Source organism: Pygocentrus nattereri, chromosome 8 (assembly GCF_015220715.1).
Source record: "Pygocentrus nattereri isolate fPygNat1 chromosome 8, fPygNat1.pri, whole genome shotgun sequence".
Classification (NCBI taxonomy): Eukaryota; Metazoa; Chordata; class Actinopteri; order Characiformes; family Serrasalmidae; genus Pygocentrus; species Pygocentrus nattereri.
This window is the reverse complement of record NC_051218.1, coordinates 36,091,717-36,109,740: the sequence shown is the minus strand read 5'-3', so window position 1 is coordinate 36,109,740 and position 18,024 is coordinate 36,091,717. Positions and strand designations below refer to the sequence as shown.

The 18,024-nt window shown below is 36.4% G+C and overlaps 1 protein-coding gene across 1 annotated transcript in view; it reads left to right on the top strand.

Moving 5' to 3' along the window:
* The window catches only part of LOC119263832, a gene marked incomplete at its 5' end in the record, with an annotated part of 19,511 nt that extends 3,054 nt beyond the window's left edge, over window positions 1-16,457 (top strand). Inside the window, 4 exons of the mRNA XM_037540369.1 lie at window positions 4,573-4,906; window positions 5,609-5,728; window positions 5,863-5,906; window positions 15,640-16,457. Of these exons, the coding sequence (XP_037396266.1) occupies window positions 4,573-4,906; window positions 5,609-5,728; window positions 5,863-5,906; window positions 15,640-15,789 (648 nt within the window). The remainder of the gene's footprint in view (window positions 1-4,572; window positions 4,907-5,608; window positions 5,729-5,862; window positions 5,907-15,639) is intronic.
* Window positions 16,458-18,024: the final 1,567 nt, after the last annotated feature.

Here is an 18,024-nt window from a genome sequence, read left to right as displayed (position 1 = left end):
TTTATTTGCTTTGTTTAACATATTGGGAGAAAAGTAAAATAAAATGTGGCCTCCACAAAGTTATGGAAGTTAACCTAAGCAAATAAAGTCCATTCTAGTTTGGTATGAAGTTTCAGTCCTCTGAAGGAGCTGAGTGAGAGCAGTTTTAGAGTCTGTGGTTACTCACAACTGTGGCTGCACGACTGAAAAAAAAAACACTCTAGTTTCAGGTCTCTGAAGGAACAGAATTTGTGGTCACATTAGACATTTAAACGTGGCAAGCATGCGCTCAGATGCTGTCTGATTTTGAGTTCATGAGGCTGTAGAAGATGTATTTCAGGCTGTGGTTGCTCTTCAGGCCTTTAGAGATTATAACTGATAGCTTGAAACTGAATTCATGCTCCACCTGTTTATCTACGTTTAAAAACTTCTGTTAATAGTGGTCGATTTGTTTGTTGACTTTGACATATTAAAAAAAAAGTCAATGTTTTGTTATTTATTAGGTTTTTCAACGTGTTTAATTCAGCATATAAACAGTAATTGTTTATTAAAGTGTGCAGAAGTGTGTTCTCTGTAGAAAATCAACATTGTGATATTTACGTATTATTATTTTTACTTTACAAAGTATGACTTTTAGCAGCCAAATAAATACACTTCACATTTCAGGTGGTTGCAGGTTGCTTGCTGAATATAAATATAATCTTCTTATTATTTATTTGGTTCTAAATAGGTAACCGGGCCTGTTGACACAGAGAAAGCTCTAATTCTTTTACAGTGTTTTTGAAAGATAAGGTTCTTTAATTGTTTAAACCATCTTACAATGTCTACATACATTTTTTATGAAATAATATTTTTTTTACTTATTCTTTGAGGTCAGTATGCTGAGGTCACAAGACAAACATTTCAGCTTCTTACTCAGACTTGTTTTCTACCCTTGGTAATGTAGAGTAAAAAGATGTCTGTGTTCATGGGCTTGTTTGTGCTCCACTGTTTGTCATCATATCAAACCACACCACTCTTTTTTTTTTCTCTCACCAATTTTCCAAGTACGGCTCAGAGGATTCTTGGGCTGACAGTCTGGGTGACGTTACATCATAGCTCTGATGCGCTTCAGTGTCGTATCACGACTACAAGGCTCTCTGAACTGGGGACCTGATTGAAGTGACATCACAGCCTGGACTGGCTGCTTGATTGACAGTTCACTGCAGCTGTGGGGCTGCCTGGACTGGTAGTGTTTGTCTGCATGAGCAGCACTACGGCAGCACTAGAAGGCCTCTCAGGTTGGCTGCCTCAGGGATTCCATTACAGAATGCTTGGATCTTCCATCAGGAAACTGATACAAAACATCCCAGATGGCAAGCAGATGTGGACACATCTGGAAAACATTTGAAATTGCTGCTTGGTTGGCAAATATATATATATATATATATATATATATATATATATATATATATATATATATATATATTCATCTCTACAGGACTCTGTGGGGCTGAATTATGCAGCCACATGTTCTCTCATCCACACTGACGCTGTTTAATTCTTATAGAGTTCTCTAATCTTCAGCCTTTAATATTTCATATTCATCTCTACAGAACTCTGCAGCTGCTGTGGAGCTGAGTTATGCAGCCAAAAGCCTGAGAATGAAGAGTGGACGCTCTGGACACAGTGTTTACTCTGAAGTCAGATACTTCTCAGTTACTGACCCCAACAGTCACTGACTCACTGGACTCTCTTCTCTTGTAGCAGCAGAAGTGAAGTTTAGGGATGTTTTCTGTTACTGTCAGCTTTGTAATCTGTATCTGTTTATTTGTGTTTGTGCTGATTTCAGTCAGGATCTACAATCATGTGCTTCACTTTGCTCTGAGATCAAAACTGCATGACTGAAAAAAAGCAGTCTGGTCTGGTATGAAGTGTCAGTTCTCTGAAGGAGCTGAGTGAGAGCAGTTTTAGAGTGTGTGGTCACTCAGACTCATGACAAACACACTCATGAGCTCAGATGGTGTCTGATACTGTTTGATCTCAATAGAAATGTAGAAGACGTGTTTCAGGATGTAGGGAGATCAGATCTATATACACAGTTACTGTTTATTTGCTTTGTTTAACATACTGGGGAAAAAGTACAATAAAATGTGGCCAAATAACAAAAGGTATGGCAAAATTATAAACAAAGTTATGGCAATTAACTTCAGCAAATACATGTACACAAAAATTGGTAGAAAAAAACATTTAAATGTGTTCTTTGTAGAGTTTCTATACGTGTGATGTGTTTTAAGGTGGAAGGATTTTTTATTACATGCTATGACTCTCAAGATGCAAATAAATGCTGAGTTTTAAAGTGTTCTGAATGTGTTCTGAATGTCTTCTGATAGGTAACTTAGAGGCCACTCTGGTGATATTATATTTATTTCCATTTGAAGCATTAGATTTGTTACTTTACCTGTTTTTAATTATAATTTGGAAGAAAAAGATAAAACACTTCAAACAAATCAAACCCTTTTGCAATGAGACAACTATATATAGATTTCAAATTCAGATTTAATGGTATTTTAAACAAGAATAATTGTAGAATATGTTTTACTCAAAAGTAAAATTGCTATAATTGGTTGTTTTACTCACTAGAATAAGTCTTTACCGTTTACTTCTCTTTGCAAAAGAATCTAGTTGTTATTGATTAACTTGCTGTGGTTCCACATAATCAAGCCAAATTTATTTGCTAGTTTGCAAGTGTAGTGAACATAATTGGCAAAAGGCGGTGCTATGAAGATTCACACTGAATTAAATGGAAGTATGTAAAACTTACATAAAAAAAAAGATTATTACAAATGTTAGTATTACACTGTATGTATATTACATGAACTTACATACTAGCTTCTTCATGAAGCTTGTCTTCCTCCAGTTTGTCATTGACGGGGTATTTAGACTGTCATATTACATTTACCAGTTTCTAGTTGCATATCATCACTGTCAGGAAAAAATGTTAAATCTCCATTTTTATGTGTTTTATTTTTTGCATATTTTGAAAAGTTCAGTTTAAGTTGTGTGAACATGTGGTGAATCAATCAAAATAAACAGATTAAAAGTATTGAATTAATGTCAGTCTGTATCACAAACATTCCCTGAATTTTCATAATTTTTTTATTTTTTTAAAAATACAAATCAAATACAAATACAAATTATTTTGTAATTCTTCTAAAAGTCTAATTTACTAATTAAATATAATAAAATAATAATAAAATGATAAAAGACACCCAAATAAATGAAGAATGAGAAGGGGGTCAAAAGAAACTGTCAGAAAGTAACCTATATGTTTAACAAAACTAAAAGTTAATTTTGTTAATAATATATTTTGAACAAAAATTTGTTTGCAGCCTAAAGTTGTATATTAATTTCTAAAACAGGGGTGAAGTTTTACTGTATTATTAAAAACCAAAACAATCCTAGACCCCTATTTCTGCAGTTAATCTGGTCTTTAAACCCTCACAAGTTGATATTCTGAGCTCCTCATATATGAGCGTTTCTCTGTAGAGCTGCTAACAGACTCTGTTAAAGACTAAGACAATAATAACCACAACTATTTATAAGAGCTCACTCAGAGCACAGGGCATGTTTTGTGGTCAAACAGATCAAGTCAAGCAGACAGAAAGAACCATGTGACTTTTAACAGCCAATGAGCTTCAGTATAAGACCCCAGAAGCTGATGTAGTTTGGTGCTTTATGCAGTGCCATAATTTAGAATATTGGCCTTTGAGTTATAACTGATGTTTTACTGATGATGGATCCAGCTGTGATGATCGTCTTACTTCTCTACAGCATAGGTAAGTTTCATAAAGATACCATAGAAAAGTTTTTGTTTTTAATTATTTTTAAATATATTCAAGTTTTTTTTTTAATTGACTGAACTTTGTTTTACAGATTCTGCTCAAGCAGTGAGACATTCAGAGCCATTGGTCATCTCAGCTGAGCCTGGTGAAGCGGTTAATCTCAGCTGGACATTTGTAGACAACTCTATTAAAGAGGTTAGGATGTGTTACAAACAAAGACTGGAGCATGCGCCACTGCAATTGGGATCACAGTTAGAGGGAAAGTCGGCCGTGATTTCAGATCAACTCGACAAAATGAGATTTAAACTCAACAGAATAGCGAGTGGCATTTCTCTCAGTATTGAACGCGTCACTAAAGAAGATGAAGGAATGTACTTCTGTGTAGCGTCTGGAAAGAAAACGCTGAACTTCTCTACTGCTACATTCTTAGCGGTCACAGGTAAAATATTCATTTATTGTTTTCTGCTTCAGTTTTGAGTCTAAAGCATTGAATCATTCTCGTGTTTGAAATGTTATAAATAAACCTGCCTTTTCATTGTACATACTTACAGTCTGTTATTTGAGGCCAGTTTCAAATGCATCACTGTTATTTCTAGTGAAAATATCCATATTATGATTCTGTAGATGTCCATTAGTTATTATAAACACACTTTAGCTTCTTAATATCTGCACTTTTTTACTGTTATGCTGTTATTGTACAGGTTTTATCCTGTGATGACACTGTTACTATTTAATATAATTACTTCCACTGTCTGTTTTCTATTTTCCAGGGCAGTTAAACACCTCAGTGCTCCAAACTGCAGTACGGTGGTCAGTTTCTCCAGGAGAGTCGGTCACTCTGCAGTGCAGGGTCCTCTCTGAGATCAGAGCAGCAGATCTCCGAGTGCTCTGGTTCAGAGCTGCTGCAGGACAATCCTTTCCTGAAATCATTTACACTCATCAGAACAGCAGCAGCCGTCAGTGTGAGATCAGCTCTTCTACAAGCTGCTCTCTGTATGAGTTCTCTAAGAACATCCTCGACCAGCACCATACTGGAACTTACTACTGCGCTGTGGCGGTTTGTGGGAAGATCATCTTTGGCAATGGAACATCAGTACAACTGAGTAAGTGTTCCTGTGTGCTACTAGGAACTTGTAGTATATTTGTTTTATTTATGTGTAATTCTATCAACGGTTTGGGCTTCAAAGCTTCAAGCCAATGATATGTATCAACATCAAAAGAGAAAATAGAAAATGTGACAGAAACAGGTTTTGTATCTTGTGTTGTAAGACCACACATCATACATTATTCATACAGTATAGACATTAGTTCATAGTTTTGATCCCAAACTGATGCTGCACTTGAAATGAAATGAAAATGAATGAATCAAAGTTAGTCAGAGTGATGGAGTGAAATGGTTCATTGTAGAGAAACTTTTTATGCAGATTTATTTACAGTGGTGTTGATAGGAACCAGGGGTCATAATATCAGCAACATGTATTTTATTCACTATCCGCCAGTCCAACCACACAAGTTTATGAATGTTTGCTCATTTTATTAATTTAATGTTGGTGATGAAATAAAGGCTGAGATTTAGGAAGGTAGTGACTTGTTAGAGACACTAAACACTTCAAGTATTTGATTCTTTTCATCAGCACTGTGAATAAATCTGTCTGTACTATGAGAGATAAAAGTACAGCAGCTTGGTTTGGAGAACGATCAGGAAATGATAGAATGTTAAAATAAAATTCAAAATAAAATAGATGGGAAATGGTTTGAATCTCTCTATTCATGTTTACAATGTGTTGATCATTCCTGTCTTACAGAAGATCCTGTAGATCATGTAATGCTGACTCTGGCAGTTTTCTCAGCAGTGTGTGTGGCTGTAATCTGCACTCAAACCATTTTAATCCATAAACTGAGAAAATCTGAACACTGTGCTGGTGGTAAGTGTTCATTATGAACTGAAGCTGAACATTTTAATAGAAAGAAAATAGAAAATAATATTAATACTTACAAATAAATTTAGTCCCATTAAACTGTATCTGAAGGTAATTGTGAAGTTTTATCTCCTTTATAGAGAGAGTTCACCAGGGGGCTGTGGGTGAGTGGACCACCAGACAGGTACTCTACACATTTATTCTTTATACTACATTTTAGTTTAACCAGTGAGAAATCTGCCCATTTCGGTTCTCAGTGCTCTGGTTTTCAGCTGAACGAGCAAATTGCTCTGCAGAGCTCTTCATCAGACAGTTGGAGTGGATGATAATATGTACAGAAAATTGCAGGCGGTCATCCGAGTGCCAAGTTAAAGGAAAGGAGGATAAACACTTTGATATTAGAGTCATGTGTAAAAGTTTGGACAACCCTGTCAAATTACAGGTCTTGTTCATTTTCTGAGTTATCATAAAGTAACACATCCTCCAAAGGAGGAAAATTTAAATATGGCAGTTTCTCTTCATTTCGGGGCATTTCTAGTCATTTGGGTTTTACATATTGGGGGAAAAAATCAAACAAATCATGTAAAATATAAATGCGTCAAAGCTTTTGCACAGGCCTTATATCGTGTTTAATGTCTTTCTCCATGTACTAAGCAAATGAACAGTAATTCTGGGTGATCAAGGGTACTCAAACTTTTGCATATGACTGTCCATTCTTTTGCAAATTATTCAGAATGAATCTTCACCTATATTCATATTTTGTGTGTATTTCATGTATTTTATGTGCATTTTTGGCATTGCGTAGTTTATAATGAGCCACTAATACTTCACGATGTGCTCTGTCTACCAAAAAAATTTAATGGTCACTATATAGAGACTAATAAGTTTACAGTCAATCAATTTGTGTAATTTATGTTGTAAATTAAAGATCCTTGCATTGATTTTTTTGGGTGGGCATAAAAAGCACATAAACATAAAAAGCAATAAGTATTTTTAAGTTTATTGTGATTTCCAAAATACCAGACAAAAACCAAAATACAGACAAAAATGAAAATTGCAAACTTTTGTTAGGTGTCACAGCGAGGTTGTGAAATTGTAATGCAAAAACATTTTTATGCCTCTAATAAGTGATGAATAAAACATTCATTAGTTTGTGGAATACATCTTGAAATATTTATGACTTATTAAATACTTCTTAACTCTAATACAGTACCTCAAGAGCTCACACAACTTAAAGCCTATAGGAATAAAATGTAGTCAACATAAAATAAAATTAATAAAGTCTAATGCATAAGCAAATTGTTTATAATTTATAAAAAAAAGATGTTGATAAAGTCCAGATGGCCCTTCCTTAAAATAAAGTGCTCAAGTGGTCATTCAGGAGTTCACAGTCTGTCCTGTATTTCACAAACTTTCACCCCAATCTGTAATATTTTTAAGATGACTGAGTGAATCAGTGACATCATATATTATAAAACATCATCCTGAACAATAACTTCATGCAGATGATGGTACACAGCTAAGAAACTTGCTTTAAACTCTGAGCGTCTGTCTGTATGAACACGTAATTTCCTTGCTCACAACCACTGAACTCACACACAGTTTAAAATGATGCGGCTGCTTGAGTAAAAGAGTGAACTTTTACTACTTACTTACTCACAGAATATAAATAGTCTTTTGCTGAATGTAATTAGCAAGTAGTTAACATTAATTACACAATAATTCACAGTGTTTACTGAATGATAAATCTCAGGATTAATGTGTGAAATAGCAGCCTAGATATTGAGGAGTTTAACCCCCCTGCAGTTCTCTGTGGTCTATTATACACAGAGCTGAACTCCAGCAAATGGTTGGTCTGTAACCACAATCTGAGCACAAGCACAAAAAAAATCACACCTCCAGACGACGTGGATTTAACAGCAGTTCACACAGAGAGCAGCCTGTCAGGGTCAGCGGTCAGTTTCCTCACTTAGAATAAACAACATATAGACACTGATATTCACACAGATAAAATGTGTGGACTTCTTTCTTTCCAGGACAGAAGGTTCTTGACTTTCTCAGACAAATATAAATAAACAGAATAAAAAAAAACATGCTGTTCTTTAAAAATTCCATAGCTTTCAGCTCCATTCCTTACTTTCAGTTATTCACAGAAATCTGCAGGGATATTTTTACACACCTGCACAGTTCAGTCTTAAAAAGTAGTTACATTTTCTGCTTTTCACAATCCCAATAACAAATTCTGATTCATCAGTTCAGAAAACCGCATTTCACATCTCACGTCCAGTTTCAGTTCTATTTAGTACAATTTGTCTTTTCTTTTAGGTCATTTAACCGTCTCTTATTGTAAAATCCTTAAAGAATCATCTTCTAAATCATCAGTAAATGTTCATCTTTGTGTGTTTCAGCAATCGAGTAAAAAGCTCTGGAAAATGTATCACAGATTACTCTGATTATATTTCCACTTGCTAATTTCTTTGCTGATCTTCTGTTTCTGAAACAGGACTCTGACTCTGAGGAGTTTGATTTCACTGCATTACGTTTCTCTGAGAAGATGAAGAGAAGAGCGCTAAAGGAGAAAGTTTTCACCCGAGTGAGATTCTTCCCTGTTTCTGACTACAGAGCAATTCAGTAAAGCTGTATTACACCACAGGAAAGAAGTCTTACTGAGTTCATGTAGTCATGTAGACTCTCTGTGTTCTGCTGATATCCATCCATCCATCCATGCATCCAATTTCCAAGCCGCTTCTCCGTCAGGGTCGTGGGGGGGTGCTGGAGCCTATCCCAGCAGTCTTCGGGAGGATGGCAGGATACACCCTGGACAGGTCGCCAGTCCATCGCAGGGCAGACAGACAGACACAGACAGTCACTCACACACTCTCACCTAGGGGCAATTTAGCATGTCCAATTGGCCTGACTGCATGTCTTTGGACTGTGGGAGGAAACCGGAGAACCCGGAGGAAACCCACGCAGACATGGGGAGAACATGCAAACTCCCTGGTCACCCGGCCGGGGAATCAAACCCATCCTTGCTGTGCGGCGACAGCGCTACCCACTACGCCACCGTGCCGCCATTCTGCTGATATTTTATACCATATTTTATGTATGAAAGAGTGTCCAGATATACTCTATATACAGCTGAATAAAAAGTTTTGCTTGTTTTTGCATATACAGACTTTTTTATTTAATTATTTATCTATTTCTGGCCTGGCATGTGAACCATACAGTAAAGGTGAGTAAAGTAATGGTTCTCAGGCAGCACATGAGATGACCTTGGCAAATTCACTGTCTACACTGTTTTAATCTATATACAAGTTTTCAACTATAGTTGACAAAATTTGGGGAACTTCCTCAGCTGGTCTTTTGGTGGTTATATTTCATTTTTTTGTTTTAGTTTACAGCATTAAAAACAAGCCAAAATAAAGGTTTTAAATGTGAAAAACATGAATCCTGCTGGACTCTGACTCTGGTGTTTGTTTTATGTTACATCTATCGTGTGTGTTTATCGTGCATAGGTGATCAGCTCAAGCTTTCTGATGCATCTTAGTAGACATGTTGCATTCACCAATGATTAAAACTGAATACTTGGATAAAAATTGGCCAAACTGGCAACACCTTTAGACTCATTTAAGTGCCCTGAGAAACATCTGCTCATTTTAATTTGCTCCATCAATATATGCATGACATCATCCATGATGTCAGTCATTCACTGAAAGGGGTCAAGCTATTTAGATGCTCTAGTTATAACCTGATAAGATACTGAGGTCAGAATTTAGAGGGCTGTCACTGACAGAGTGAGTGTCCAGGCCTCTCTCTAAAAGCTGTGCAGTCTCTGATGCCCTGTACTGACAACAGCCTCTCAGTGCCATTAAAAAGGGATGCTGAGCCAGATCTGGGTTTAGAGCTCACTGCCCTGGTCCTGGATATTGGTCAGCTTTCTTCAGCTAAACAGACTCACTGATACAGCAACACACACACAGGCCTACTGTGTATAAGTGAGTGGTGTGTGTGTGTGTGTGTGTGTGTATGTGAGATGTCTTATAGATGATAATCTGGGGTTTTTGCTTGATAATGGGTGGTACTTGCTCTGAAAGGTTTGAAAACCAAAGCAGTAAATCTTATCTTTTTATTCTAAGCATGTTTTCCCACTGTGGGGCTGAGGTGACCAGCTGTGGCCACCAGAGGGAGACAGAGAGCAATCAGGACGAGTAATAATAATAATAATAATAATAATAATAATACATTTTATTTTAAAGCGCCTTTCAAACACCCAAGGACACTGTACAGATAAAAAGGGAAAAAGGGTCAGATAAAGCAGAAAATAATATAAAACAATTAAGAGTTATTAAAAGCAGTCCGAAACAGGTGTGTATTCAGTTCAGATTTAAAAGTCTTGAGTGATGTGCAGGAACGCAGGGAAATGGGGAACGAGTTCCATAACTTTGGGCCAACAATGCTGAAGGCTCGTTCACCGAACCCTTGTAGTCGAACTGGAGGAAAAACCAACAGGTGAGCATCAGCGGAACGGAGAGAGCGAGCAGGACAGTATAGTGAAACTAAAGAGGACAAGTAAGGGGGGGGCAGGTTCTGTAGTGAACGGAAGTAGCATGACCTGTGGTCAGCCTGCTTGAGGAAAAGACCCCCACTATTCCAGTGGCAGTATATATGTGGGGACCAGATGAGGTCAGTCACGTCCACTTCCTGTGTGGTGGATAACAGGAACGTGTGAGACTGTGCAGACGGCTTAATGACACACATCTCCAGCAGGCTGTTAAGATCACCGCACAGTTTGCAGGAGCTGCACACAATTTTTGAACATGTTGAAGGAACAAAAACATCACAACTATTCAGCGCCATAGTGCACTTTCACCATAACATCACTTTCAGTTAGTTCCTAATTATAATCATTATAAAAAAGAATAAATATTATTTACACTGTTTAAAATGACTATCATTCATATTATTATTATCATTGATCAGTGAATAAATAAATAAATACATAGCTAATAAAAATAAATATTGCAAGCGAACAATAGACAAAAAGATTTAGAAAAAAACAGAAGTCATAAAAATGTTATTAAATGCTTCATTTAAAAACGGGCGTTGGTGGTATAGTTGTAAGCTTAGCTGCCTTCCAAGCTAAGGAGGTTAGGGACCCAGCCTCATGACCGAAAGGTTGCCGGTTCAATGCCCAGCACCGACAGCACGTGACTGAGCTGTCCTTAAGCAAGACACCTAACCCCCAACTGCTCCCCGGGTTCTGTGGATTGGGCTGCCCACTGCTCTGGGCAAGTGTGCTCACTGCCCCCTAGTGTGTGTGTGTGTGTGCTCACTAGATTGTACGTGGTGTTTCACTTCATGGATGGGTTAAATGTGGAGGTGAAATTTTCCCGTTGTGGGACTAATAAGGGTCTCTTAATCTTCATGAATTATGAACCATAATTTTCTGTGTTGTTGAGCTGTTTTTGCCACACTAAACAACATCAAACACTGGATTTTGTTTAAAATTAACATCAAGTATCACTGTTTACTGCATGTTTGTTATTATTATTATTATAATGCACTCAAAATGATTTTCTACTCCAGATGTTACAGTGCGGTATTTGTGAGTCACATTTTTCACATCATTTTCTGTACAATGTTTATTACTGAACAGTGTTTATTCTGAGGCTGTAAGATGATAGAAAGGCCTGTTCATCAAATGAGAGTCCAGTCTCTGTAGAAGTGGACAGGTACATAAGATGATAGTGAGCATCTGAGTATCTGGTGCTCGCTTGATAGTTTCTGGTGCTTACTAGGTAGTATCTGGTATCAGGAGTATCTGGTATCAGGAGTGCACCAAATGTTTACCTAAAAAAATCATCCCCTTCACCTAAAAATAAATAAATAAACAATAATAATAATAATAATAATAATAATAATAATAATAATAATAATAATAATAATAATAATACACCACATCCCTTCAGGGTCTCTCTACCTACCTGCCTGAAATTTTTTCTTAGGACTGTGAGTTCTTTTGTGAGTCAAACCTTTGATGCTCCCTTTCTCAAAGTTATTAATGTTATTATTCATGCAGTTTATAATCTAAACTTTTTATATCTGCACAAAGCTGCTCTAAAGTCTGTTCTAGGTTTCTGCACCTGGTGGGGAAAAAAGTGACACTGTGACTTTTGCCAGCCAATGAGATTCATCTGTTGAGCTCAATGTAGTTTGGTGACTTGGCCAGAACTTCCCATTCCAGTTTACATCAAATAAGCAAAGCATCTTATGATGATGATGATGATGATGATGATGATGATGATGATGATGACAATGATGAAGGCTCCACTGTGGATTCTTGGTTTAATTCTCTATGCAACATGTAAGTAAGGAACTCTTTTCAGAAGTATTAGATCATCTATTAGTGCTATTAGTTTCTGAACTTCTGCTGCTAAAATGTTTTCATTTTTGTTTAGAACTGACTTTCTGTTCTTTTGTAGGTCCTGTTGAAGCTGTGTTGAAGCTTAATGAGAGAATGTTTATCTCGGTTAACACTGGAGAAAATCATACTCTGTCTTGCAATGTTCCAAAGTCTGAAACAAACACTATTGTTTGGTTCAAGCAACAGTTGGGGCAGGAGTTTAAGGATGTGGTAACAAAGTTAGCCGACAAAAAAGCCATTTCAAACAATTTGAAATGGGATCTAAACAAAGATTTTTCTCTGACTATTAAAAACATTTCTGAAGATGATGAAGGAATGTACTTCTGTGGACAAAATGATGGGGTAATTTTTACATTTTTTAATGTGATATTCTTGGCTGTGACAGATCAACCTCAATTAAACATCTCAGTGCTCCAAACTCCAGTACGGGGGTCAGTTTCTCCAGGAGAGTCGGTCACTCTGCAGTGCACGGTCCTCTCTGAGATCAGAGCAGCAGATCTCCGAGTGCTCTGGTTCAGAGCTGCTGCAGGACAATCCTTTCCTGAAATCATTTACACTCATCAGAACAGCAGCAGCCGTCAGTGTGAGATCAGCTCTTCTACACACAGCTCTGTGTACAACTTCTCCAAGAACATCCTCGACCACCACCATACTGGAACTTACTACTGTGCTGTGGCTGCTTGTGGGAAGATCATCTTTGGCAATGGAACATCAGTAGAAATGGGTATGCTTTTTTATTGACTGTGGGCCTTTCTATAGTATTGCAAAAAAAAAAAAGTAAAGAAAAAATGGCACAGTTGGTGAACAGAGTCAGTGTCCACTGACCCTTACTTCACTTCATTAAAATCATAATTCACAATTGTTCAACTCAAACTGAAGCTGCACCTTCATTGTGAACTTTAGAATTTTGATCTGAGAAGAAAACAAACCCGTTCAGTGATTTTCATGTGGTTCTCTTTAGAGAAGCTTATAGATTCACCACAATAGTGGTGATAGAAAACAGGGGTCACCATGCCTTCAAAACACATATAGACATTTTATTTACTATTCAGAGAACCTACACATGTGCTCTGAGTTTATATATGTAACATTCATGATGGTGAAATTATGGTGAATATGAATATAATTAAGGGGAAGGGGGCTATTTTGTCTTATGCAGAGGTGGAAGAAGGTCTTTACTTAGTAAAGGTGCTCTGGTCCAAGTCAAATTTTTCCTTAAGTAAATGTTTTACTGTACATGCTCTGTATTTATTAAATCATTTAAGTTTTATTATAATTTTTTTAAATAGTGTCCTTTATTGAGAATTGATTAAATTTGCAACCATGACATCATGACATTGACCATAAGTAGTGATTTATGCTAGATGTGCAGACATATTACAAATTTTAAGATCGGTTTTGTGTCAAGATCAAGAATGACTTTTTGCAGGGAATAGTAGGTCAAATAGTTCTTGTAGTTAAGCTGTAGACAAGGATTTTGTTTTATATGCATGTATATATACACATACATATTTGCACCATCAACAATATAAGATGTCTTACCGCTATGATTTTCTTTGGATTTCATCATTTACGCATTTCACTTGCTGCTATTTGTAGCTGTGGAAGCAGCCAATCATATGTTTTTATAGATTATCTTGAAATGATCCATTCAGAGTTACGAGTCTAGCTTGAAAATTCTAAACGACTGTGAATAATTCTCCCTCAATACGTTTCTATACGATGCAGCAATTTCATGGCAAACCATGTTGTTTTATCATGATGTTTTTATTAGGCAGAATTTGTAAAAGGTTGGTGGAATTCCCCTTCAATGAGATATAAGTATCAGTATTAGACCCACAAGCTTCAGTTCTGGACCATGCATCATAAAAGCTCACCAGCTTGGGGTGCAGGATGATCAGGAGAGCACAGGATGATTTTGTTCACATTATTTCAGCTTCTAACTTACAAAATATCCTTGATCAAGTTTAAAATGAATTTATCTACAAAAAAATATAACATTCAACCCTAGACGGAGAAGAGTTTCCATGGCTTGAACTTTGTATTCATGTTCACATGTTGATCATTCCTGTCTTACAGAAGATCCTGTAGATCCTGTAATGCTGACTCTGGCAGTTTTCTCAGCAGTGTGTGTGGCTGTAATCTGCGCTCAAACCATTTTAATCCATAAACTGAGAAAATCTGAACACTGAGAAACAGTGAACAGTGAGAAATCTGCCCATTTCGGTTCTCAGTGCTCTGGTTTTCATCAGAAAGTTGGAGTGGATGATAAAATGTACAGAAAATTGCATGCGGTCATCCGAGTGTCAAGTTAAGGAAAAGGAGGATAAACACTTTGATATTAGAGTCATGTGTAAAAGTTTGGACACCCCTGTCAAATTACAGGTCTTGTTAATTTTCTGGGTTATTATAAAGTAAAACATCCTCCAAAGGAAGCAAATTTAAATATGGCAGTTTCTCTTCATTTCAGGGCATTTCTAGTCATTTGGGTTTTACATATTGGGGGAAAAAAACAATCAAATCATGTAAAATATAAATGTGTCAAAGCTTTTGCACAGGCCGTATATCATGTTTAATGTCTTTCTCCATGTACTAAGCAAATGAACAGTAATTCTGCGTGATCAAGGGTGCTCAAACTTTTGCATATGACAGTCCCTTCCTGTGCAAATTATTTGTGCATATTTTGTGTGTATATCATGTGTATTTTTGCCATTTCGTAGTTTATAATGAGCAAACATTACGTCATGATGAGCTCCGTCTACAAAAGTGTTTTAATAGTCACTATATAGAGACTAATAAGTTTACAGTCAATCAATTTGTGTAATTTATGTTGCAAATTAAAGATCCTTGCATTGCTTTTTTGGGCGGGCATAAAAAGCATATAAAGTTTAAAAGCTATAAATATTTTTAAGTTTAGTGTAATTTCAAACCAAAATATGAAAATATGAAAATTGAATGAAAATTGAATGAAAATTGCAAACTGCCTCTAATAAGTGATGAATAAAACATTCATTAGTTTGTGGAATACATCTTGAAATATTTCTGACTTATTAAACTCTAATACAGTACCTCGAGAGCTCACACTACTTAAAGCCTATAGGAATAAAATGTAGTCAATATAAATCAAAATTAGTAACGTTTAATGCATAAACAAATTATTTCCAATTTATTTAAAAAAAGACGTTGATAAAGTCCAGATGTTCCTTTCTTAAAATAAAGTGTTCAAGCGGTCAGTCAGGAGTTGACAGTCTATCCTGTATTTCACAAACTTTCACTCCAATCTGTAATATTTTTAAGATGACTGAGTGAATCAGTGAGTAAAGCTGGGCAAAACTGAAATATTGATATTCATAAGGAAATGTGAAGTAGCCCAGCAAATGTTGTTTATTCATTATTTGTTTATTCATAACAGTTTTTTGTGTGTAAATACAGTAACTGGCCTTTTCTTTAAGTTAAAATCTATTTTTCAGTAAATGATGTTTATTTCTCACAGGAACAGAACACTGAGAACCTGCATTACGCTGCCATCCACATCAAAGAGAACAAAGCCAAAGGTGGGAGAGTGAAGAGAGAACAGCCTGAAGACGTTGTTTACTCTCACGTGAGAAGCTCCAATGCTGCTGCTCAGCGCTCACATCGCTAATTTCCTAAGATGATCATGAGTGAACGTTTGGACCTTTTCACACCAAATTAAGAATTCAAATTCAAATTAAGACGTGAGAACTCAGCAGATATGAGCTTCATTCACTGCAGTGTAGTAAAACATTGAGATTGACCAGCAATATATTATTAAATTAAGGCCTAAATATAGTCTTATGAAAAAGTTCTGGCTTTATGGATTTTCAAAGTGAGAATAAGAAGTAGAACATTTTCTATAGAGAATCACACGTCTCTCATTTTAAAGCACAGTTACTGTTCATTTGTTAAAATAAACACATTGAGGAAACAATATGTGATCTGTGCTAATATGAAGGTACATTTTATGTTTTTTTTAATTTATTTGGGGACCTCTCTGGTCTAATTATACACAGTTCGTACCGTTCACTGTGAAATGGTGAGTCTTTGTCTCCTATTCTCTCTGGTGGATTTATTAACTTATTTTCACTTTGGAAATCAACATTCAGGTGGATTGTGGGTAGGTTGAGGATGTGCTCATCCTTCAGAACCTGTAAAGAACTAAGACTTTATATGAATGGCTGATATTTGTGGGGCTGAATTCCAGTAAAGAGAATTGAATTGTGTAATAATGAATGTCTGTGTTTGAAATGAAAAACACTGCATTGAAGAAAAGCTACGTTAGATGAGAGTCAGTCAGGGTGGAAGCCACGTGTGTCCTTTGCAGGAGTAAGAATATTCAGAAGTATAAAAAAAGAGTATAAAAGTTGTAAAATGTCATGTTGCTGTTTCTGGTTTTAATATTATTTTAGTGTGTTTGAAGTATAATTGTATGCATTACTCTGTGTGTTCTGGTCAAATTCTATGTTTTGCTGATTAATTAGTTATGCATCTTCTACAGAGAACACACTTATGCCATTTCAGTACACAATTACTGTTAGTTTAATAATACATACATTGTGGCATCTAATGTATTTTATTTTATTTTTATAATATATTAAACTTTGGCAGCAAAGTCAATGAGATTTATCAATAGAAACATGTTAATTGAATATAAAATATGTGGAAGTCACCTTTAAGGTACAGGGAACTTTTCTTAACTGATATATTAACTTAGAGGATGACCAAAACACGTATTTATTATTAGTGATTTTCACATATCAGATTACAAAACATGCACTAATTTGCATCAAAATAAATAAAAAATAAATTAGTTATATTTACTTGATTTCAATGTCTAAGTAAATTATATATAATATTGGTTTGAATCATGAAATGTCAAAATTATATTCAAAATGTTCATAAAGACATGCACACCCTCCTCGTCTACAAACATATCATATAGTATGTTACATTTTGTTGGCTACCAGAAACTAGAAGTGGAGATCTACATTGGGCATTCCCAAAACAACTGGCTTTGTCTGTGGTGTCTCTGGCCATGGTGCTGAAACAGATGAATGTTGCTGTCCACGGTCCTGAAAACCACTGGCCTAATTTTTCAGAGCTGAATACATTCCCATCCTTTAGACTCCCCTTTAAAACCTTTTACTCTCTTTTAATCTCACTCTGTCTCTCCAGTGAGAGAAATATAAGTTTTGACATTGAGAATGTACTGCACATTTGGCTGACTGCATTGGTGTATAGCCACTAGAAATGTTTGGATGTGCATATGTGCTGAATCAGCAGTACAGGTGGAGTGACCTTAGTCTGGATAGAAAGTGAAAGGGTTAACTCTGCTCTAACTCTGCTCTAAGCAGACTTTGCAGCAAGCATAGCTACTGTCCTTGGCAGTTTGCACAAACAACTTGCTCCTCTTATCGGGACAACATTCTGTCCAGAACATTTGTTCTCTTTTGTAGGTAAGATTATCGTACACAGAGCAGAAGCCCCCCCCTCCCTTGGGCAGTTCCGGTGGTCTGTGAGTGTCAGCCTAGCATTTCATGACTGTTAGACAACTTATTTGGGTCCACCCTGTTTGCTTGTACGCAACAGGGCAGGACGTGTTTGTATAAAAGAAGGAGTGCCCTTCTTTCTTTGTGCAGAAGACTTAATAAACTCTTTGATTGATTAAGAGAGTAGTTCTGTCTTCCTGCACCGAGCACACTCGCTGCGACTGAGACTTTCCACAGGACAGGTGATCCACTCTCTGGTTCCTCTTCATAAACGGACCAAAAACGGCCGGTCCTTTTCAGAAAGTAGAGCACCTGAATCTGCAGGAGCTGCATGAGAAACATAATAGCATGCATCACCAGAGAAATTAACT